General features: G+C 41.6%; 1 protein-coding gene and 1 long non-coding RNA gene across 3 annotated transcripts in view; one reads left to right on the top strand and one right to left on the bottom strand.

Moving 5' to 3' along the window:
• LOC309872437 overlaps nt 1-24,425 on the bottom strand; it is a 384,093-nt gene that overhangs the window by 4,570 nt on the left and 355,098 nt on the right. The window lies entirely within an intron of this gene.
• LOC309872435 (conserved oligomeric Golgi complex subunit 2-like) lies at nt 272-23,064 on the top strand. Of its 2 annotated transcripts, XM_082746599.1 has the most exons (4): nt 272-479; nt 19,840-20,001; nt 21,149-21,211; nt 21,948-23,064. In XM_082746599.1, exons 1-4 carry the CDS (start codon nt 408-410, stop codon nt 21,975-21,977), a joined length of 327 nt encoding a protein of 108 aa, XP_082602725.1. In that variant the 5' UTR covers nt 272-407; the 3' UTR covers nt 21,978-23,064. The 2 variants fall into 2 exon arrangements, with proteins under 2 accessions (XP_082602725.1, XP_082602724.1); XM_082746598.1 differs by lacking the exon at nt 21,948-23,064 and having other exon boundaries at nt 21,149-21,622.

Here is a 24,425-nt window from a genome sequence, read left to right as displayed (position 1 = left end):
CCTGGAAGAGGCTCGCAGGCCGATTTTCCGAGGGAAACGGCGAGGTGGGGAGGGAGCGCCCCTGACCCTACCCGCCCTCCCCTCTCCCGCTCACGCCGCATCACCAGCGGAGGGGCTGCTCCGCAGAAACTTACTCGAGGTTGTAGTTCGCCCTCCGCCGCATGGGGGCCGCATCACCTGCTGGCTCGGCGTTAGCGGTCCGCACCCCTCTCTTGGCGGAGGCAGGCGGAGGCGGGCCTGCGGAGTCCTCTTTCATTGGCCGGGGCGCAGACGCTGCCATGTTGGAGGAAGCAGTGCCTTCTGTTCGGTGGAAACGCCGTGGCTTCACCGGTAGCGTCGGTAGGAGCGCAGCCTCCTACCTTTCCTCCTCGCTCGAGTGTCGGTGCTGAGAGGCGGCGGCCGGCGGGATGGAGAGAAGTAGGATGAACCTGCCCAAGGGGCCGGACAGGCTCTGCTTCGACAAGGACGTGTTCATGAAGGTGCGCGCCTGGGCTCTGCTCCCCGGAGCTGGGACGTGGGTGGCCTGCCCTTCTTGGCCCTCCGGGGCCTCTCCTCGGGCTTCTCCTGTGGGCTTCCTGGGCCGTCCCCGCCCCGGACGGGTCCTCGGCAGGGACCTCACTGCACTTCGCAGTGAGTCTCTTGGCCTCGGGTGGGCTAGGTGCAACCTGGAGAAAGCACTCCTGTGAAATCGTGCACATTGAATGAAAAGGCCTGAAAGTTCAGGGCAAGTGGTTTTGAGCTAAACATAAAAGCCCCGGACCCGTAGGACCCGCCTCTGGTACCGTGCGGCACAGTCAGACCGCCGCTCCCCCAGCCTGACAGAAGCCTCCCAGTGCCTTGTGCCTAGAAGCTCAGCGTCTGTGCGTTGAACACATCTCTGAACACACGTACTTACCAGGAATCGGGTCAAAAAGGCACTTAAGCTAATGTTTATGCCTGACTTTTGTCTTAAGCTCAGAATGAGAAATCTGAAAGACTGTACTGTCCTTACTGGTTCTGGTCCAGTACTACAAAGCATACCAAGCTCCTTTTCTAATGTTTCCCTACTTCTCTTGGTGAAGTCAGCCTGAAGCTGGCAGCAGATAACTGTAGGACATAAACTTACAGAATAGAAATTTAAACTGAAAAGACTTTACTGACAGGAAAGGTTCATCAGACATAGCCTTGAAAATGTCCCAAGGTTTGAATCAGAGCCAGGAGGAGCTTTATCTGTTTTCTGTATCCCTCTGGGTCTGTACTTAAACTATCAAAACGTATATGTTTAATTTCTAAGGATTGGGATTTAGTAGCTGGTTTCAGTGTTAAAAAGTTTTGGCTCTGTAGGTACCTAAAATTCTGAAGAGTTTGAATTTCTTACTTTTTTATGGCTTCAAGTCATAATGTGTTTTTTTCTTTTTTGGGTTAACCAGCTAGTTCCTTTTTGATACTTGCATTCAGATCACATCTCCCAAACTCTGGCTTTAAAAGTCCTTATGTCTGGATCCTCTGCGGTGTGGCCAAATCATTTTTAATATGTAGGGATGTCTAGACGAAGGTATATTGTACTCTTGTTCTTGTATGGTGATGTTAAGCCACTGTAATAAAAGGTGTAAAGTGAATGGAGTGTCTGAAGGAGAGCACAGAGTGAATTCTCTGATCCAGAAACCTTTTGTTAATGAAGGACACGTGATGAGGAGAGAGGTCATTGGAAGAAGAAAAGGCACACACATAGACTTAAAGAATCTCAAAGCACGGAAGTCTCTTTAGCTTGTCTGTCTTTGGACTTCGTCAGGCTTTCTTTGGGCCTAACACTAGCATTTTCTAACACTTCCTAGCCCTGCCATCTTTCTCACTCTGAGCTGACAGAATGCCTTTGGTCAAAGCAGCTTCGGAAAATAGAAATCTCAAAATAGCAGTTCTAAAGTAGGACTTAGAGGTAGGAAGAGAGCAAACTGGGAAAGTGGCTAGAATGCCAGCAATTCCATATTCTTTCAAAGCTCTGAAATTTCTGAATATAATGTACAATTTGTAGTGTTAATGAACATGACCCCTTCATACATAGAAGGAAAATACATGGAACAGCTGTTCTGTGTAAAGTGGTATTGATCTTCTATGTGGGAGCTGGAGATAAAGGTTATTTGCAATTTCTGTTTCCATCAGAGAGATGTTTTGTTAAGTTACAGTTCCGAGGCAGAAATGAGCGGAGAGCTTGCTGTCGGGGTTGTATTTCTACATAGGTGTCTTGTTTGGCACATTTTGGAATGAGACTGGGATGGTAGAAAGGGAGATGGGGTGGGGCTGCGGGTTGCACCTTGGACACTGCATACATTGAGGGGTCCACGTTGATGCAGTCTTCATGGTAGAGCTGCAGTCAGGTTTACAGCAGGAAGTTGCATGGTCATATCTGTTGAGTTCGAGCTGACTGGTGGCAGGAGACTACTTAAAAAGTCATGTTTATGAGATCTAATAAGAAATAGAAGGGGAAAGGTATGCAAAAGAGGTAGGTGATCAAAGTGCAGGAATGGCAGATGGGGAAGGGTCACCTGGGGCAGAGGCACTGGCAACATCATAGTTTGTCGGCTTAGAAATCCGAAAATCCTTTGGGTTGACAGCCAACTAATAGATGAGCAGGACATAAGGTATTGGTAGTAGGGGGAGAAAGTGGCATAACAGATAAATTAGACCATTTACATGGGTGTGCTATTGACATCACAAGTAGCCTTCCTCTTTCATCTCCAGTCGTACAGAAAAATTAGCAGCCATCCCACGGGACCTCTTCCATCCTGCTGACCATGATCCCATTCTTGTATTTGTCCCCTTCTCCTCCTCGCCTGGTACGGGGAGGGGCTCTCCTTCCTCCTCGGGTTCAGTCTCCACTCTGGCTCGGAGTCCATGCCCTCCCGCCCTTCCAGGAGCCTGCAAGGATCCTCTCCCCTGCACTCCTTCCCATCACGCGCTCCTGTTTGATCCTCTCCCACTTGACTGCCCCACCTCTAGGTATTGCCCTGTCACTGTCGCGCATCACAGCCAGTGCTCAGGGGTTGACTTGACTTTCCCACCTTCCACCCTTCAGGCCCTGTCGTTCCACTAAAGAGTTTTTACCAAAACTGTTTCTAAGTCAGCGCACCTGACCTTTCTCTGTCTCCTTACTCGACATCGCAGTAGACCAAATGCTCTGCATTGCTTTCTGTCTTTCTTCTACCTCTCTGATGTGTCTCCTGTGCAGAGTCAGGCTCCTGGTAGCCACTGAATGCTGATTATGGGCTCAGCCCCGTGTTCCTTTCTTTTCCTAGATGACCTTTTGTGCAGCTTCATGACCACCTATCAGCAGGTAAGGCAGATTCTTGTCTCTGGTCCACACGCTTCCTGAGCACCAGTTCTGTGTATCGGACTTGCTGACCTTTCTTCTCGGATGTGTCTGTGGCCCCTCAGACTCATCAGGCTCAAGACGGAATTCATGAGCACCTCCTCCACGGAAAACCACCTTTCTTATTCTATTGCCTCTCTCGGTAAACACTTCATCCGTTTAGCCTGGAGTCGGGAAACCAGAAGTCAACTCCTACTCTGTCACCTTTCCAAAATCTAGTCTGTTACACCAAGTCCTGTGGATTTCGCTTACTAAACCTCTTGAGTCCATATACTTCTTTCCATCTCTTCTCGTACCTTTGCAGTGCGCCCTTGCCATCACACCGTAGAAGCTTCTCACCCAGTCTCCATGTGCCTTCCTTGTCTTTCTGGCCCCTGGTCTACACTGCAGGCGAGCCACTCTTGTCAGAATGCGGATGTGATCTTGTATGTACCAGGTGACTGGTCAGTCCACCAGCTCTTGAAAAACCATTTTCCCACGCACTCGAACGTATTTCAAAGAGAATCAGTCCCCCATGGGGTAGTTTTCCTTGGTAGACAGTTTGTTTCTGCAATGAGCCATCTGCCTCCTTTAAACTTCTCTGTGTCAGTTCCTCTCTGGAACCTGTGGCTTCGTTGGCACCCCGGGTAGGCACATGATGACCTTTTCCATGAGAAGTGAAGGCAGGAGCCCTCTGGACAGTGAATGTATGTACCCTCATGTTCCATAGGTAAAAGAACCGTGTGTGGGGGTGGGGGGGTAAGTCCTTGAGTCTCCTCCCTGTTCTAATTGGGTGAACTGGGAATTTTGAGGCAGGAAGCAGGTCCTGTGTGTCCTTGTTTGCAGGGAGCATGCATTCTGATGGACAAAACGGAAAAGGGGAAGAATGAGCAGCTGCTCAGATCTGTTTGTACTGTGCTGGCTGATTAGCTGTGACCTGCAGATGTGGGTCCCATCCTCGGCTCTGCTCTCTGCCTGCTTATGTCTGACTTGGGGCAAATCACTCGCCTCCGGCCTTCTGTTTGCTTGTTAGTATAATGAGGTGGTGCTTATCTATGTGATCTTTGCCGGCTCCTCTGAAAAGACTCTAGTCCATCCTGGCTTGCAGATAAGGAAACTGAGGCCTGAGGTGTGATGACTTCCTTTAAAGCCACACAGCTAGTTGGGGCCAATCACAGGCCAGATCTCCTCACCCCCACGCATCAGTCCTTGGAAATCCTACTGTAATATGTTCCTTTCCAGAGGCCACAGGTGGGAACTGAGGGAAGTGGGACAATCAGAACATTAAGAATAGCGCAGAAGATGGCACAATGTCCGCATGCCTTGGCACCTGCATTTCACCAATAGGGCCACCTCTTACCTTAGAAGAAGTTCCCACAGGGCTGGTGATCTGGATGCCTGGCCTGGAGCTTAGCTATGGTAAATGGGACCAGAGGGAAGTGATGGCTGTTTGAGGTGGACTTTGTTGACAGCAGCTGGAGATAGCAGCTGACAGAGGAGGAAGAGGGAAGAGTGACAGACGGCAGATAGCCGCAGGCCCACAGGTCAGCCACTGTTGCCCAGGGTCGCCCATCCCCAGCAGCCGACTTCATATCACAGGATCTGAGTGCTTACCCTGTGGGTTCTTAGTTCGATGTCACGTCTTGATGACAAGATTCCATTCTCTTCCGCATCAGTGTGAGACAGACATCGTAATGAAATTCTAATTAGCCAAATATGGAATGTAAGCCTGGAACTCATTTTATAGAGAAATTTTCTTATGTGAACTACTTTCCCTGATGATAGAGGAGTTGTGACGATGTAACATCAGATAAAGTTTATCTGATTGGCACTTGTAAGAAGGGTTCCCGGCAAAAAAGAACTGTTTTCTTGTTGTTGTTGTCCTCCCTTTTGATCTTTCCTTTCCATTCCTTTTTTTTTTTTTTTTTTTGTCTTGTGAGCGGTCATCTGATTTATAAAAAGATGCAACAAAAAGTAAAATGGTACAAGATAATCAGTTTCAAAACATAAAAAAGTGAGTGTCTTTAGCCATAGCTCAGAACAGAGGAACTGGGTAAGGAGAATTGCTTGTATGAACTGGCAACAGGAAAAGTTGGTAAAGGAGAGCTGAGGAACTCTATTAAGACATAGGAGTGAGGGGCTCCATCATCATCTGGCATTTGCTCAGTGTCGTCTATATGGTTAGAGATGTCCATGATGGGAACTCCAGCAATCTTCTGGGTCTGGGTCAGCTGATGCCACAGTGTAACACTCTGAAGTACTTCCATACTGAGCAGTCATCTGCATAGTTTGTCTTGTGTGTACGTGGTAATCATTTGAATCTTGGCTCTTTCGCAATCCTTAGAGCCTCTTGATACTTTCACCCCGGTTTCTCAGTTTCAGCCATTACACAGTCAGTTGTACAACTGGTAAACTTGGCACACAGCCCATCCATCATTGACCGGTCAAGTTTGGCTTAAATAGAAAAGTTGATAAAGTCGGTACCAACCAGGATGTGGTAAGTCGGCCCAGCTGTGTGTTTATATTGGAAAAAGCAGGAGGGATGTTGGGGGACTTCTCTTTCCTTGAGTGCATGGGATCATTCTTTTCTTTCTTTTTAGGTTTTAATCTGTCCTTCTCTCAGAGAAGGATCTCAGAGCTAAGCATTCGCTTCCTGGTCACATAGTTTCTTGCTTTCTCTTGCTTCCCCATGTTCACATCATGCCCATTTCTCCTTGCTTTTGATTTTCTAATTCACTCTTTGTAGTACCATAAAACTTATTTAAATAAAATGTTGGCCTACTAAGTTATTGATTATTAGTAAGTTCTTTGTTCAAAATTTGAGAGCAAGAAGTATTATGTAAATATATCTTTTTGTTATTTAACTAGTCTTACAACATTTAGCATCAAATTTCTTGAAACATTTAAACAAATTAATCACAAACTGGGGCTTGGGCTCTTTCTTTCTTTTTTTTTTTTTTAAGTAATCTCTATACCCAACATGGGACTTGAACTCACAACCCTGAGATCAAGACCTGCACGCTCCAGTGACTGAACAAGCCAGGTGCCCTTTGGGCTTTTTGTTTTTAAGTTCCTCAGGTGAGGGGGTGCCTTAGTGGCTCAGAGGTTTAAGCTTCTGCCTTCAGCTCAGGTCATGGTCTCAGGGTCCTGGGGTCGAGCCCTGCATGGGACACTCTGCTCAGCATGGAGCATGATTCCCTCCCTCTCTGCCTACTTGTGATCTCTCTCTCTGTGTCAAATAAATAAATAAAATCTTAAAAAAAAAAAGTTTCTTAAGTGATTCTAATGTGTGACCAGTGTTGAGAACTCTAGCACTGGATAATTCCTTTAAATAGCTCAAGAAATTAATTTTGAAAAGCGAACTAAAAGCCTACATAGATTATGATTGGTGTTAAATTGAGGGGAAAAAAGAGATAAAGAGAAGAAATCAGCTGGAACAGAGTGTAATTAGGTACTCAAATATTTGTTAGATGGATAAATACATTTACGGAATGTAGGGTTTGTTGTTTTTTTTTTTTGTCTCTTCATAAATATGTCAAATGGGTATATAAATTCAAGAAAGGAGTTTGATATAAAATTGATTAAAATGTTAGAACAGAAGTTTTTTAGAATTTTAGTGTTACTATTTCATGATGCTTTTAAGATGATCTCTCTGTAGATGGTGGGAAGATCTTGTTAGCATATGTTTTTAATTTCTCAAGCTTGAATAATTTAGTCACCGAACAAAGATTTAGAATGAGTTTTGGGAGACACAAGTCCTAGATTATGTCCCCACCTAGCTGGGTCAGAGATTTGAGAGCAGGGGCTGGAGGGAAGAGCTCCAAGGACATTTTTGTATACATGCTGATACCTTGGGCGGGAACACTCTTCCCACACTTCCGGTGGCTAGCTCTTTTGTGTCATTTGGATCTCAACTCATTGTTCTATATTTCCTGGTTCATCCAAGTTAAAATACATCCCATTTGTCACTCAACCTTTACTGTGTCCTGTTTTCTTTTTAGCTGTGATCACTATTCATTAATCACTATTTGATCACTGTTCATTAATATAATGTTTGTTTACATATTTATTTTCTTATTTCTGCATTAGAATATCTGCTCCTTAAAAGCAGAGACCTTGTCTTTTCTTTTCCTGACTGTGTCCGCAGGTCTTAGAGCAGAGCTGGAGTTGCATGATAAATATTTGAGGAATATTTATGGGATATACAGGGACATTTATTCATCTCTGTTGTCCATTGTTTTCAAGAATGGTTGGAAACACACACATACGTGAGCTCACACAAACTTTCTATGTCTTTCAACCCCTATGTAGTGTGCAGATTAGTGCTTAACTATTTTGGTTTTTTGTCTCGATGAAATGGGACATGTTTCATAAATTTCATATGCCCTCTTAGTACTTCTCATCATTACAGAGTGATGGTTCTGGGGGATTCTGCTTCTCGTGGAGATAGTATATAGTGATTTTATAAGTCCATGTATCTGGGAAGGAGTGTTTTACTTCTTGGCAGCTTAGAGAACTTCAATCTTTCCAAATTCCATGTAATTTTCATAGCATTAAAGCTACTAATTTCAGATTATTGGTAAGTTTTAAATGATTAATTCCCAGGTTACTTTGAATTAGTCTTTGTTTGCCATCCCTGATTGCAGCTAGTTAGTAAAGTAGCTAAACTTTTAAACTCTACTTGGTTTTAATTTTGAGTGATGTCACTGCTTCTCTCATGGTTAATGGTTCTTAATTACCTGCAGCTTGTCTGGTTTGCTCATTTATTTTCCTGTGTTCCAACACCTCTTGTGATCTCCCAACTTCTGGCCTTTTGGGGGATTTGTACTTTAACTGGGTTCAGATAGGAAATGCCCCTGAGTACAAAGAGAAGATATTTTTCTTCTAACTTCACTATCTCCTATTATTAATGTATTACATTGTTGTGGTGCATGTGTTACAACTGATGAACCAGCATTGATACAGTATTAATTAAAATCCATGGTTTACATTAGGGTTCACTCCTCTTTCTATAGTTCTGTGGGTCTTGACAAATGTATAATGTTATTTACCTACTGTTGGTATCTTACAGCCTAGTTTCATTGCCTTGAAAAACCCTGTACCTCATCTATTTGTTTCTTCTCCTCTCTCTGCACCCTCCTTGCTCACCCCTCAGCCTGGGATCTTTTTACTGTCTAGAGTTTTACCTTTTTAGAGGCACCTGGCTGGCTTAGTTGCTAGGGCATCTGACTCTTGATCTCAGGGTTGTGAGTTCTAGCCACCACATTGGGTATAGAGATGACCTAAACAATAAATAAAAATAAAAATGTTGGTTAATTTTTACCTTTTCCAGAATGCCATAGAGTTGGAATCATATAGTATTTAGCCTTTGAGACTGGTCCTTCACTTAGCAATATGCATTTAAGGTTCTTCGAAGTCTTGTGGCTTAATAATTCATCTTTTAATTGTCGAATAATCCGTTGTGTGGGTGTGGCACAGTGTACCTGTTCACCTACTGAAGGAGATTGGATTGCTTCCAAGTTTTGGCACTTCAGAGAATAAAGCTGCTGTAAATATCCGTGTGCAGGTTTTTGTGTGGACACTAGTTTTAAGCTCTTTTGGGTAAATACAAAGGAGCACATTCTCACTATAAGAGAATGTGTTTAGTTCTGTGAGAAACTGCCAAGCTGTCTCACACAGTGCCTCCCATTTTGCATTCTGACCAAACAGTGAATAAGAGTTTGGTTGTCCCACATCCTTGCTAGCTTTTGGTATTACTAGTGCTTTGGATTTTTTATATTCTACGTGATATATAATAGTACCTTGTTTAAATTTGCAATTTCTTAATGACATACAAAGTTGAGCATCTTTTCAGATCCTTTTTTTTTTTTTCGTTTTTAAAGATTCTATTTATTTATTAACAGCACAAGCATACGGAGAGGTAGCAGCAGGCAGCAGGAGAGGGAAAAAAGCAGGCTCCTCGCTGAGCCGGGAGCCCAGTGTGGATTTCAGTCCCAGGACCTGAGCTAAAGGCAGATGCTTAACTGACTGGGGTTCCCAGCCACCACTCTTTTCACATTTTTAAATTAGGTTTGATTTCTTGTTGCTACTAAGACATCTTTATATTATATTTCTTATTTTAAGTCCTTTACCATGGCTGTGTTTTGCAGATATTTTCTCTACTCTGTGACTGGTCTTTTCATCTCTCTCTCTTTTTTTTTTAAAGATTTTATTTATTTATTTGTCAGAGAAAGAGCGAGCGAGAGTGAGCACAGGCAGACAGAGTGGAAGGCAGAGTCAGAGGGTGAAGCAGGATCCCTGCGGAGCAAGGATCCCAATGTGGGACTCGATCCCAGGACGCTGGGATCGTGACCTGAGCCAAAGGCAGCTGCTTAACCAACTGAGCCACCCAGTTGTCCCGTCTTTTCATTCTCTTAACAGTGTCTTTTACAGAGAAGTTTAATTTTAACAAAGTCCCTCTCATCAATTTTTTTCTTTCGTAGATCATGCTTTTGGTTTTATATCTGAAAAGTCATTGCCAAATCCAAGGATCCCTACATTTTTTCTTATGTCATCTTTAAGAAGTTTTGCATTTTACGTTTAGGTTTTGTGAAAGGTGTGAAAAGTTTGTTTTTATTCTTTTCATTTGTTTGTTTTTTCTTATCAATGTCCCATTGTTCGGTTCCATTTGTTGAAGACTGTCCTTGCCATTGAGTTGCTTTTGCCTGTGTGTGTGGATGTTGTTCTGGGCTCTCCACTCTGTTCCAAGCACCTGTCTCTTTTGCCAGGCACCTTCTGTCTTAATCACTATAGCTTTAATAGTAAGTCTTGAGATTGGGTGGTGGCAATCCTCAATTTCCTTTTTTCCCCGCTATTTAATATTTTGTTGACTACTCTGGGACTCTTGGTTTTCCAGTTTTCCATCCAAATTTTAGAGTCAACATGTTGGTATGCACAGAATAACTTCCTGGCATTTTGATTGGGATTGCATTGAGTCTGTCGATCAGTTTGGGAAGAACTGACCTCTTAACAGTATTGAGTGTTCTTACCCAAGATTGTGGACTTTCTTTCCACTTCACATCTTACCTTGCTTGTTATCTTTCATCAGAATTTTATACTTTTTCTCATATAGATCTTGTGCATATTTTGTTAGATTTGCACCTAAGTATTAATTTTTTTGGTATGCTAATGTAAATGGTCTTGTGTTTTTAACTTCAAATTCCACTTGTACATTGCTGGTATATACGAAAGCAATTGACTTTTTAAATTTTTTAATTAAAATTCAATCTCGTTAACATACAGTGTACTTTTAGTTTCATGGTTAGAATTTCGTGATTCATTGGTTGCATACAACACCCAGAGCTCATCCCAACAAGTGCCCTCCTTAATACCCCTCACGCAGTTACCCCAACTTTTCCCTCTCCAGTAACCCTCAGTTTGTTTCCTGTAGTTAAGTCTCTTGTGATTTGCCTCCCTGTCTGTTTCTATTTTTCCTTCCCTTCTCCTATATTCATCTGTTGTTTCTTAAGTTCACATGTGACTGAAACTATATGGTATTTGTCTTCCTCTAGTTCCATCCATGTCCTTGCAAATGGCAAGATTTTGTTCTTTTTGATGGCTGAGTAATGTGTGTGTGTGTGTGTGTGTGTGTATGTATACCACATCTTCTTTATCCATTCATCTGTTGATGGACATCTGGGCTCTTTCAATAGTTTGACTATAAACATCTGGGTGCTTTTGCCCCTTCAAATCACTTTGTGTACTTTGGATAAACATCTAATAGGGCAATTGCTAAGTCGTTGGGTTGTTACATTTTTAACTTTTTGAGGAGCCTCCATACTGTTTTCCAGAGTTGCATTCTCACCAACAGTGTAGGAGGATTCCCCTTTCTCCACATCTTCGCCAACATCTGTTGTTTCCTGACTTGTTAATTTTAGCCATTTTGACTGATGTAAGGTGGTGTCTCATTGTGGTTTTGATTTGTATTTCCCTGATGCTGAGTGATGTGGAGCCCTTTTTCATGTGTCTGTTGGCCATTTGGATGTCTTCTTTGGTCTGTTCATGTCTTCTGTCCATTTCTTGACTGGATTTTTTTGTTTTTTGGATGTTGAGTTTGATAAATTCTTTATAAATTTTGAATACTGGCCCTTTGTCTGATACATCATTGGAAAGCAATTGACTTCTGTATTTTAACTGTGTATTGTGTAGACTTGCTATAATCACTTGACTAGTTTCAGGAGGGTGTGGGGTGTGAAGTCTTTGTATTTTCTGTAGACAGTCATGTCATCTGTGAACAAAGTTTTATTCTTTCCCAGGTTGTATACCTTTTGTTTCCTTTTCTTACCTTATTTCATTAGTTTGGCCTTCCAGTATAGTATTGAATAGTAGTAGTAGGAGGGACATCCTTGCCTTGATTCCCTGTCTTCTATTTTCTCAGTATTAATATCATGTTAGCTATGGATTTTTGGAAACATTCTTTATCAAGTTGAGGAAGTCCTCCTATTCTTAGTTTCCTGAGGGTTAATAATGAAGAGGTGTGGATTTTGTTAAATGTTTTTTTTCCTCCCTTCATTGATATGATCATGTGATTTTCTTTCTGTCGATATGATGAATCACATTGATTTTCTAATGTTGAACATTTTCTAATGTTGCATACCTGGAATAAATCCTACATGACCCTGGTGTATAATTTTTTAATATACTGTTTGCTTTTATTTGCTAATTTTTGTTGAAGATTTTTATGTCTGTGTTCATGAGAGATACTAGTTTATAGTTTCTTTTCTTGTAGTATTGGTTTTGGTGTCAGGGTAATAATGATCTCCTAGAATGATTTAGGAAGTACTCCTTCTAGTTTTACTTTCTGGAAGAGATTTTAGAGAATTGTGTAGTATTCCATAAATGTTTGGTTGAATTTACAGTGATTGGGATTGTTAGCAGTAGCCCTCCCTTCTTTCATCTGATATTAGTAATTTATGTCTTCTACCTTTTTTTCTTTGTTTGACTGGCTAAGGGTCTATCTGTTTTATTGATGTTTTCAAAGAAACAGACTTGGGGTTTATTGATTTAAAAAAAAATTCCTGGTTTTAATTACATTGATTTCTGCTCTAATTTTTATTTTTTTTCTACTTCCTTTAGGGTTTTTTTTTTTTAATGATTTTATTCGACACAGAGAGAGTCAGTGAGAGAGGGAATACAGGCAGGAGGAATGGGAGATGGAGAAGCAGCCTCCCTGAGCAGGAAACTCTGATGCAGGGCTCTGTCCCAGGACCCTAGGACCATGTCCTGAGCCAAAGGCAGATGATTAACCAACTGAACCACCCAGGAGCCCCTCCTTACTTTAGATTTGATTTTGTTGTTGTTGCCTAAAATGGAAGCTTAGATTATTGACTTTAATCTTTTTTTTTCTAATATTTGCATTCAGTACTGTATTTTCCCTTTAAGCAGCATTCCACACATTTTGCTACATTGTATTTTGTTGAGACTGGTCTCCTGTCATTTAGAAGTGTGTCATTTAATCTCCATGTATTTTGGACTTCTTCAACTATCTTCTGTTACTGATTTTTAATTCCATTGCGGTCTGAGAACATATTTGGTATAATTTTTATTTTTAAAAATTTGTTGTGTTTTGTGGCCCAGAATTATTCTGTCTTGATGAGTGTTCCATATGAGCTTAAGAAGAATGTGTGTTGCACTATTACTGGGCGAAATAGTCTGTGTACATCTGTTGTACGGTAATTGATGGTGGTGTTAAGTGTGCCATGTCTGGACTGAATGTCCACATCTGTCAAATCCTTGTTGCCCTGCTGCTGGATCGGCCCATTAATGATGAAGAAGTGTTGAAGTCACCAGCTGTGATAATGGAATTGTTTATTTCTCCCTGCAGTTCTGTTAGGTTGTGTCTTACCTGTGTTGATCAGGCACACATACCTTAAGGATAATTGTGTCTTCTTGGTCAGTCGATTTCTTTATCATTATGTAATGCTGCTCTTTATGCCTGATAATTTTCCTTCTCTGAAATCTGCTTTGTCTGAAATTCATGTAGCTACGCCATTGTTCCTGTGATTAGTGTTACTTTGGATTTTTTTTAATGTATCCTAGCATTTAGCTTGTTGATATTTAAGTTGCTTCATTTTTCATCAAAATATAATTCACAAAGCATAATAGTTGCCATTTTAAAGTGTACTCTTCTCTGGTTTTTAGTATATTTACTGTGTATATGGTACATACGTCACTTCTGTCTAATTCCAGAATGCTTCCATCACCCGAAAAATAAACCTCTTACTTCCAATTCTCCCCTCCCCTTATTCCCTGGCAATCATGAATCTACTTTCTGTTTTTATGGATTTGCCTTTTCTGGAACATCTCATATCAGTGGAATTGTATAACACGTGACCTTTTGTGTCTGGCTTCCTTTAACCTGAGAGTAGAATGTTTTCAGACTTCACTCGTGTTGTAGCATGTAACAGTTTATTCCTTTTTATGGTTGTGTAAGAGGCTCTTCCACATTTTATGTATCCATTCATCAGTTGATGGACGTTGGGTATATACTCTTTTGGCTGTTACGAGCAGCGCTGCTGTGCACATTCATGTACAGGTTGTGGCAGGAACATCTGTTGTCAGTTCTGTCGATGTCATACCCCTAGACGTAGAACTGCTGGGTAATTGTACGTGTGTAACTTCTTGAGGAGCTACCGAGCTGTTTGCTGCCTTAGCCACACTGTTTTACATTCTCACCGACAATACAGGAGGGTTCCAGCTTCTCCGCCTTCTTGCCAGCACTTTTCTTCTTCTTTTTTTTTCTTTTTCTTTTTCTTATTTTACCATAGTTGTCCTAGTGGGTGTGACGTGGCATCTGCATGTGCTTTTGATTCGCATTTCCCCAATGACTAAGGATGTCGAACGTCCCGACATGTGCTCTTGACCATCTGTGTATCATCTTTGTAGAAATGTCTATTCAAAAGTCTTTGGCTTGTTTTTAAATTAGGTTATTTGTTTTTTTGTTGTTGAGTTCTAAGAGTATATTTGCATATTCTGGTTATTAGATCCTTGTCAGACAAATGATTTGCAGATACTCTCTCCCATTCTGTGGGTTGTCTTTTCACGTTCTCCGTAGTGTCCTTTGACACACGAAAGTTTTTATTTTGATCAAGTTCAGCTTATCTTATATTTCTTATTGCTTTGTGTATCATGTCTAAGAAAGCTTTTCCCGATCCAAAGTCATACAGATTTTCACCTGTTTTCTCTGAGTGTTACAGTTTTGACTCTTACATTTAAATCTTTGATCCATTTTGAGTTATATTTTTGTGTATGTGTGACGTTGCTGTTCCAAGTTCATTCTTTTGCATGTAGATATTCACTTGTCCCAGTAGTAGGCACTCGAAAAGACTGTTTCCCCCTCCCCATTAAATGGTCTTGGCATCCTTGTGAAAAATCAGTTGACCATAAATGTATGGGTTGTAAATACTTTCTTTTTGAATACTTGGGGAATCTACACTATAAAGTAAAACCATTCCTAAAGTAGTAAACCCATTCTTGGTTAAGTGAAATGGGTCTCTATTATGGCACTGTGAGTTTGGGTTTGCTTTTCACAGCAAACGCTGCCTAACCCAGTATTCACAGATGTTCCGAGTTATTTAGTCATGTGTTATGCAACTTTTGTTTATCTGAGAACAAATGCATAAATGGTAAGTTGAGTACTAATATTACCTAATAGCATTTGTTCACTGAGGCTAAGTTATATGATTTATTTATTTATTTATTTATTTAAGATTTTATTTGAGAGTGAGAGAGTGCAGGAGCAGGAGGAAGGGACAGAGGGAGAAGCAGGCTCCTTGCTCAGCAGAGCGCCTGATGTGGAACTCAAACCCAAGAGACTGGGATCATGACCTGAGCCAAAGGCAGATGCTTAACCACATAGGCACCCCAGTTATACAATTTAGAATGCCATCATGAAGTTCAAGAACTTCAACAATGTGTAACTGAGGCAGGGAAAGTGATCGACCTAAAGGTATACAGTTGATGCGTAGGATGGCCAGGATTATGAACCAAGACCCCCTCCCGTGATGTACTACATAACTATGATGTAAGGTCTGAAATTGTCTCAGGAGAGAAAGGTCCAGGCTAATTTGGTCACCAGTGTAAGGAGCAGGTGGCTTTCTGTAGATGACTGTGAAATTACGGTTTGGTATGAAGTCCTTCTCTCCGACACTAGCAGGGTCAGTCTTTGGTTGATTAACTAAAAAAGTCAGTTTAAACAAGTACTCTTAGGGAATGGTACATACAGTTTTTAGCATTTTATTTGGAAAAAATATATGTACATTTATTCTCCATTGAAACAGTGCCAGGTCTTTTCTCTGGAAACTGGCCTGCAGATTAGATTTCTGAGTTATCACAGCACTTGGGTCGCTCAATAGGTTAGGCATCTACCTTCGGTTCAGGTCATGACCTCGGGGTCCTGGGATGGAGTCCCACATTGGGCCCCCTGTTCAGCAGGGAATCTCCTCCCATTGCCCCTTTCCCTGCTCATACTGTCTGTCTGTGTCTCAAATAAATAAAAAGAATCTTTAAAAAAAGTTTTCTATGTTGTCTTTTTTTGCATTCAGTTTCAGTTTCTTTAACTGAATTGAGTGAGAATCCTGTGATCACTCCCTCCCTGCCTGGTACTTGGTCATCTCACCCATACCTAACTTAGCAAAATTTTTCTTATTGATTTCTTTGTATCAAATCTTTCCAAAGTAACTGTGTTAGTTTTCAAAAGAACAGTGATTTTTTTTGCAGTCATATTTTGTTGGTTTACATAGTGTTTAATGAAAAGTAAGTGTAGGTGTCCTTAACTAGTTTGGGAATCATCACATTTGATTCTTTTTTTTTTTTTTTAAGATTTATTTATTTGACAGAGAGAAATCACAAGTAGACAGGCAGCCAGAGAGAGAGAGAGAGAGGGAAGCAAGCTCCCTGCCGAGCAGAGAGCTCGATGCGGGACCCGATCCCAGGACCCTGAGATCATGACCTGAGCCAAAGGCAGCGGCTTAATCCACTGAGCCACCCAGGTGCCCCATCACATTTGATTCTTGCTGACTAAACAGGTCATGGAGTAGCAGAGTCACAGGGGAATTAGATAGTAATTTATTGCCTCTAAGCATATAAGCCTACCGGGATATCACAGTATTGTAGAGGGGAAACACTGGATAGCTAATCCTGTGAGACCAATACTTGGAAATAGGTTATGAAAGATTTGGAACATCTGTTCAATGGGACACTCATCATGCACATAAAATATTAATAGAAATGTATGTGTTTTATGTAAAGACATTCAAGTTATATTTTTAGATGGGAAATTTTTTTAATAGAATGGGTTTTTATTTTTTATTTTTTTATTCTTTTTTTAAGATTTTATTTATTTATTTGACAGAGAGAGAGAGAGGTCACAAGGAGGCAAAGAGACAGGCAGAGAGAGGGGGGAAAGTAGGCTCCGGCTGAGCAGAGAGCCTGATGTGAGGCTTGATCTCAGGACCCTGAGATATGACCTGAGCCGAAGGCAGAGGCTTAACCCACTGAGCCACCCAGGTGCCCCTAGATGGGAAATAGTTTAGAAGAGCATGAATATTTGTGTGTGTGTGTGTGTGTGTGTGTGTGTGTGTACACACATACATAGATAAGGTCTGGGGTTTCCATTCAAGATGGTGGCATGGGAGGATCTTGATCTCATCTCTTCTATGAAATACACACTGAATCTATAGCTCCATATGGAAAAATTTCCTGTGGAAAAAACCCTACAACTAGCTGAGTGACTCCTACACATTAGGTGAGTAAGGAAAAAAACCTATGTTGAAGTAAGAATCAGTCTTGCCATAAACCCCACCCCTGGTACAGCGACCTGGGATTGGGAGGGTACTCAAAACCCCAGGCTTCTCCCTGAGGAGCAAAGGGTTTGAGCCCCACTTCTGGCACCCCAACTTCCAAGACGTACATCTAAGAGACAAGACCCCAAAACATCCAGCTTTGAAAGCCACCAGAGCTTGCACCCATGAGACCCACAAGGCTATAGCAAACTGAGAAACAGTTCTTAAAGCAGTCCCGTGAGTAGACTGACCCACCCTGGAACTCAGCACAGAAGCAGCAGACTGAAATGGGATTAGATTTCTGTGAAAGAGGCTCATTTGCTTATCTTAAAGCCCTGAGGGGCAGGCATCTAATTTAACGTGGATCTGGGAGCCTAGTAAGGTATTCTCCAAAGATGGAGCTGATGGGTACCATCTTTGCGCTGTCCCTCTACCTCGCTTCTGCTTTCTGGTATCTCCTGGAAAGGAGCTTGAATGCTCGTATGATGCCCCGAGGTTTGCAGTTGCTACCCAGGTATAACTCTAGATCACCTGGCTCAAGCAGCCAGCAAGACTCACACTCACGGTAGTGAGTATCACAGTATTTACAACAACCAAGACTTGGAAATAACTAAAGTGTCCACCAATGGGGTGAATGGATATAGACAATGTGTGTATATACGATGGAATATTAACCATAAAAAGAAGGAAGTCTTGCCATTTGCAACAACATGGATGGACCTTGAGGATATTGTGCTGAGTGAAATAAGTCAGACAGAGAAAGAGAAATACTGTATGATCTCCCTCACATGTGGAATCTAAGAAACAAAACAAAATGAAGTCATAGAGAACAGATTGGTGATTGCCAGAGGCGAGGTTGTGGAGGAAATAGATGAAGGGGTTCAGTGGTATAAACTTCCAGTTAATAAGATAAGCCTTGGGGATGTAATGTACATCATAGTGACTGTAGTAAATAATACTGTGTATTATTGTATATTAATTTTATTATTTTTAATTAGAAATATGTATTATTAGCCCCAGGGTTACAGGTCTGTGAATTGTCAGGCTTACACACTTCCCAGCACTCACCGTAGTACATACCTTCCCCAATGTCCACAACCCCACGACCCTCTCCATACACCCCTCCCTCCAGCAACCCTCAGTTTGTTTTGTGAGATTAAGAGTCTCTTATGGTTTGTCTCCCTCCCAATCCAATATTTTTTTTTAAGATTTAATTTATTTATTGGACAGACAGAAATCACAAGTAGGCAGAGAGGCAGGCAGAGAGAGAGGAGGAAGCAGGATCCCCGTTGAGCAGAGAGCCCGATGTGGCCTCGATTCCAGGACCCTGTGATCATGACCTGAGCCGAAGGCAGAGGCTTTAACCCACTGAGCCACCCAGGTGCCCCCCTCCGAATCCAATCTTGTTTCATTTTTCCTTCCCTACCCCCACACCCCCCACTTTGCCTCTCAAATTCCTCATATCAGGGAGATTGTATGATAATTGTCTTTCTCTGATTATTTCACTCAGCATACCTTCTAGTTCCATCCACGTCATTGCACATGGCAAGATTTCATTTCTTTTGATGGCTGCATAGTATAATATATATATATATATATATGTATCTATATATATATATATTTTTTTTTAAGATTTTATTTATTTATTTGACAGAGATCACAAGTAGGAAGAGAGGCAGGCAGAGAGAGAGGAGGAAACAGGCTCCCTGCTGAGGAGAGAACCTGATGTGGGGCTCGATCCAAGGTCTCTGGAATCATGACCTGAGCCGAAGGCAGAGGCCTTAACTCACTGAGCTTCCCAGGTGCCGTATATTATTATATATTTAAAGTTGCTAAAGCTTAATAGTTCTTAGCACAAGAAAAAAATGTGTATGTTTGGTGATGGATGTTAACTAGTCTTAGGGTGATCATTTCACAACAGATAAAAATATGGAATTTTTATGTTGTACGCCTGAAACTAACATGTGTCCATTATATGTCAGTTTCTTTAAAAAGTAATTGATATTTTATTTTTTTAAAAATTATTTATTTATTAGACAGAGATCACAAGTAGGCAGAGAGGCAGGCAGAGAGAGAGACAGGGAAGCAGGCTCCCTGCTGAGCAGAAAGCCCAATGTGGGCTTGAATCCATAACCACTGAACCAGCCAGGCAACCCAAAAGTAATTTATATTTTAAAGAGAAAGACTATGGCACCTGGGTGGCTCAGTCAGTTAAGCGTCTGCCTTCGGTTGAGATCTTGATTTCAGGGTCTTGGAATGAACCCTGGCATCAGGCTCCCAGCTCAGCAGAGAGCTGGCTTCTCCCTCTGCCCCTCCTCCCACTTGTTTTCTCTGTCTCTCTCTCTCAAATAAATAAAATCTTAAAAAAAAAAAAAAGTAAAGAGACCAAAACAAAGTCTGGAAGGATGTGAATCGCTGTGTTAAAATTAAGAAGAAAAAGCTGTTTCTATTTTGAGAAGAGCCTCTGAAATGTATAATTAAAAGAAATAAAATGCCTTTAGAGTTAGACAACAGGAGAGAATGGTCTTGGTGAGGGGCCCCCTTTCCCATAATCTTAGGAAGTGAGCAGACCCCCTGATGTCCTGTGTGTGTTCCCCTGCAGTAATACGGCCTCTTATTCTTTCTCTGATCTTATTTTTCTATGTAAAATGTGGTATCAGTGCAATCATTTTTTCTTTCTGGTTTGATTTTCAGGAAGATTTCAACGTCGATCACTTTGTGTCTGACTGTAGGAAGCGTGTCCAGCTGGAGGAACTAAGAGGAGATCTGGAACTCTACTATAAACTTCTTAAAATAGCCATGGTCGAGCTCATCAACAAGGATTATGCAGATTTTGTCAACCTTTCCACAAACTTGGTAAACCTGAAATTCACAAATCCTACACACACACACACACACACACACACACACTTTCTCTCTCCTTCATATTTATTAAAAGGGCAGAGTTTTTAGAAACCTTTCAGTTGATTACCCCACCAACCCCACCAGAAACTTGAAGAAATTACCAATTTCATTAATAAAAGAACTAAACTTTTTGGAATACATTTTTTTGTTTTAGTTTTTATTCATTTAAGGTTGCTCTAGTTTGATTATGTTTCAAATTCATTAGTCAACAGTGAAAAGTAAAGGATAATAATACCCAAGGGGTTGTTTTATTAGTTGCTAAGTGATTACCCTGAAGTCTTCCTTGATTTAGACTAATTTGTAGGAGCAAATGTCCACCACTCTTACAATGTTTAATTTACTCCCAGGTATATCTGTTAGCCAGAGCTAGGTTGAGGGAACATTGGCCAATATTGATATTTAAAAAGTTTGGTTTTATAAAAATATAAGAATGATTTGCAGTGAGCTTATCAATTGTTTGTAAAAGCCGTTTAGAAATGTTGAATTTTGTTCCTTGGCAGAAAAGTCTCCTTGTTGATGCTTCATTTTGTTTTAAATCTGTTTGTCCAGAGAAGCACAGAAAGTTGCAGCTCCGTGGGAATTTCAAGAAGCATTAAAATTAATGATGCACATTTGCTTTCGGGAAATATACCACTAAGATAAATATCCCAATAGGATTAAAAACCTAGAAAATTTTACTTCTGTTTAATTTCTATTTTTCTCAAGGCTTATAATAATGTTTAAGAGAGACGTAGCTCGTCAGACTTTCACATCAGCTGGCTGAGTATCATCAATTACAGACAGAGAACTGTTCACCTTCTGTGAAAATTTTTCACATTCATTTAAAATGTCATCTAAAGGCAAATTGTTCTTAAGGAAACTTTCGTTTCTCCTGACTTCCCTTATTTTTATAGTTTCATGTATTTCAACAGATTTTTTTCATATTCTATGAACAACATTAATGGCCAAATAACACTTCTGTTGTTTAGCTAGTTATGTAGCAAAATACGGTTGTGCCAAAAAAAACAAGTTAAATCTGGTACTGCTTTGATCGTTAAATAGATACGTCACTATTACTCCTTATCGTGATGTGTTTGTGCCAACCTGGTTTTGCCTTTAGGTTGGCATGGACAAAGCCCTCAATCAACTTTCTGTGCCTTTGGGACAGTTACGAGAAGTTCTGGTAAGTCCCCAATTAATGAAAACAGTCTGCTGTGACGCCTGTTGTCCTCGTCGGCTTTTCTCTAAGAATTCTTTTCATCTGTTAGTTTGGTGGTACTGGTGGTTGTATTTTAACGGTTCATGATTATAATATTCACCTTCAGAAGAGTTGTAAATGATTTTGTTTTTGCATATGCTAAAAACCTAAAAAAACATGTTCGATTTGAAGAAGACATATTCTCAGAGTAGACAACCTTAAAATGTCAGGGGAGAGGAAGCATATTTCCAAATTCAACTTATTAATGCCACTTTGGTCATATGTAAGTGGTTTCTAACTTACGAATGACTTGTATTTTAACAGTTTGTAATCTTGTAAATATCCCCCCCCACCCCACGTAATCTACGTGTGGTTAGGTTCCTGGGCTGATCTACAAAAACTGTGTAATCCCTAATGGAACTGAAGGATAATATAAATAAGATGTAATACTTAATAAATGTTACATTTGCATGTTCTCTCAGAAAAATCTCTGTTGTGGGAATGGGACTCCCCACCTCTAAGCCATTGGGAATAGGAACTCTACCTGGGTGAACAGTGGAGGGGCAGTTGTAGCATCACTTCTTACAGAAAACTGTGCTGCCCTGTCTCCCCCCCCCCCCCGTCTGTGTTTGGTGCCCTGACTTACGGCCTCTGTCCATTCTGATGCCCTGTCGTAAACTTGTCATAAACGACACCATCCTTCCTTGTGTGTCTCCTCTAGCTTGAGTGGCCTCTTGCGTCCCTCCCCTAAGACAGTGCCTGCATCCTAGAGAGAATATAAGGAGAACATAATTTAAGTGAAGACACAGTACATGGTTAGAACCAAGAAAAATGCGGAGTAATGGAAATATCAGTGCTGAGAAGCCTAGGGGAGGGGCAGGCAGGAAAGAGTTCGTGAAACAGGTAAAAATCTTGAGTTGTGCCTTGAGGTAGCCAATACTTTCCATGGTTTATGTCTCATTTGAATTTTACAAAATCTTGTTAAAGATACTTTTCCTTGGAATGGAAGGGATTTTCATGGTCCGCTGTTGGATTCCACACCAGCCGCTGTGGGGCTCTCCCACTGCCTCCTTGGTGTGCCTCTTCCTCCCGGGGCCTCATAGTGGTGTTGTTTCCCAAGCCTAGCCTTCCTTTGGCCTCCCACTCTTCTCTCGAACCCCCTTCCTGGAGGCAGATTTGCTCTACTCACACAGGCTCCCGTCCCGCCTCACCCCCTGCCATCACCGTATCCCCTCCCTTTTCCATGGCCTGTTTTTATGGCCACTTTGGTCCTGCTCAGCCACAGGCCTGACCTGCCTTTCTGGTCCCAACTCTGAAGCTGTTCTGTGAGATTCTCAGACCACTGAGGGATACGACTATATCTGTCTTCATTGCATCCCTGTAGGCTGCCACAATACTGACGTCCAGGAGGTGTTTCATAATGTTGATGGAGTGAATTAATTCACCTTCCTGTGGAATTTTTGTGATATGCCTACTTCATTCTAGTTGTTTCTGTTAACCTTTGTTTTGGCCCTAATTCCTAATTATCTCTTTATTCATTAGCTTCTGGACATGTTTCTCTACCTCTGTGCTCTGCCTTTTTCTGGTCTTCTGTTCTTCATTCTTGATTCCTGGTATTTCCATACCCACATTTCATCATCCTGCATCAGTGCTTTGACATTCTTTCGTTCTCCAAAATATGCAGAATCTAAAGACTTCATCTCAGTGAAGTTGGCCCTCCATTCCTATTTCTGCTTCTCTCCAGAAGGAAGCCTGCAGTGCACATGGCTGTGTGCCTGTCTGACCCTGCCCCTGAGTGTGTGTGCACTTACATCTGCTCCCCATCCCCTCCCCACCTCGGCAGCTGTGTACACATGGCTTTCAGAGTCCGATTCAAGCCCCGTCGCATTTCCAGACTCTCCTGTACTTTGCTTCATATTCTCTGTTCTCCATTCTAAGCCCCCTCATCCCCATAACTTTCACTGTATATGTCATTCTTCTTCTGGCCATGCGACCCTGCCTTCGTGTCATTATGCCCCCAGGTCATGAGTCCCCTCAACAGTAACTGTGTCTGGTATATCATGTTTTTTTTTTTTCTTGTCAATATCTGCATAGTACTGGTGCACAGGTATTAATTTCTGTGGAATTGAATGAGATGTAGGAAATTGATAATGTGACAAAACAATGTCTGTAATACATTTTCTTTATTATTCTTTTAAAGAGTTTCAGGTCATCAGTCAGTGAAGGAATTCGGGCAGTAGATGAACGAATGTGTAAACAAGAGGACATAAGGAAGCAAAAGGTACCCTCCAGTAGATTTCTTATGCTGCATGCCAGTTGAAGCCCTCTCCTCTTGTCTCCGCGAACTTGTCAGCACTATTCAGCTTTTTTTCTTTTTTTTTTTAAATTTAGCTTTTTTTCAAAGCTCTCACGCATGTGCATTTTATGCATTATGTCACGTTATCTACCTGAAATAAGAAGACAGAATTTCAGAGGTACCCACACGATCTCAAGATCACCCACTTTTTCCAGAACAAGAAACAGTGATAACTGTTGTCGGTGCAGTGCTTGACAGTTAACGACTGTATAAATTGTCAGCAGCCCTGTAAAGAAAATAGGCCTATATTAGAGACTAGGGGAGAAGTGGGCTTTCCAAAGCAAACTCAGGATTCTGCCGTAGGTTTGCTGTTATTTTCTGATCCTGTGTTCTTTATGTTCTGGTGTTCACTTTAATTTTTTCAATTCCCAGTAGTTAGCATGCGGTGTTGGCTTAGTTTCAGGTGTGTGAGACAGGCAACGGCTCTGTACATCTGAGGGCTCACCCCGGGAGTGTGCCCCTTAGTGCTATCTCCAGTTCCAAGTGTCCCCGATATCATTCATGATCATAACGATGTAGGGGCACAGCGGGCATTGGGAGTCTGGGCTTCTGACTCTCGCCTGCTGCTCTGTACAATGTTTTCTATGTGTATTATTAGCATATTTGTTAAAATCTCAGTGGGGATTAGCCTGTTTGAGGGACCTTCTGTTTAATTCGCCTCTGGATCTCCTCACAGCTTTTGTCCAAAGAATGCTTGTCGTGCGCTTCCAGACAAAACAGTAAGCTTTGTGAGAGCAGGGTGTATTTCTTGCTTTATTTTCTCGTGCCCCCCCCCACCCCCCGTCGGAATGAATATTGAGCTCCCAGGGGTGTTCATTATTATTATTATTTATTGAATGGATG

Source organism: Mustela nivalis (genome assembly GCF_964662115.1).
Source record: "Mustela nivalis genome assembly, chromosome: 8".
NCBI lineage: Eukaryota > Metazoa > Chordata > Mammalia > Carnivora > Mustelidae > Mustela > Mustela nivalis.
The sequence above is the reverse complement of the archived record's forward strand: the minus strand, read 5'-3'. Positions and strand labels throughout refer to the sequence as shown.

Excerpts from the sequence above, each read along its gene's own strand:
- LOC309872435 (XM_082746598.1), top strand. The coding sequence starts at position 408 with ATGGAGAGAAGTAGGATGAACCTGCCCAAGGGGCCGGACAGGCTCTGC. Across the intron at positions 480-19,839 it reads ACAAGGACGTGTTCATGAAG|GAAGATTTCAACGTCGATCA; the intron begins GTGCGCGCCTGG and ends TTTGATTTTCAG. Across the intron at positions 20,002-21,148 it reads TCAACCTTTCCACAAACTTG|GTTGGCATGGACAAAGCCCT; the intron begins GTAAACCTGAAA and ends TTTTGCCTTTAG.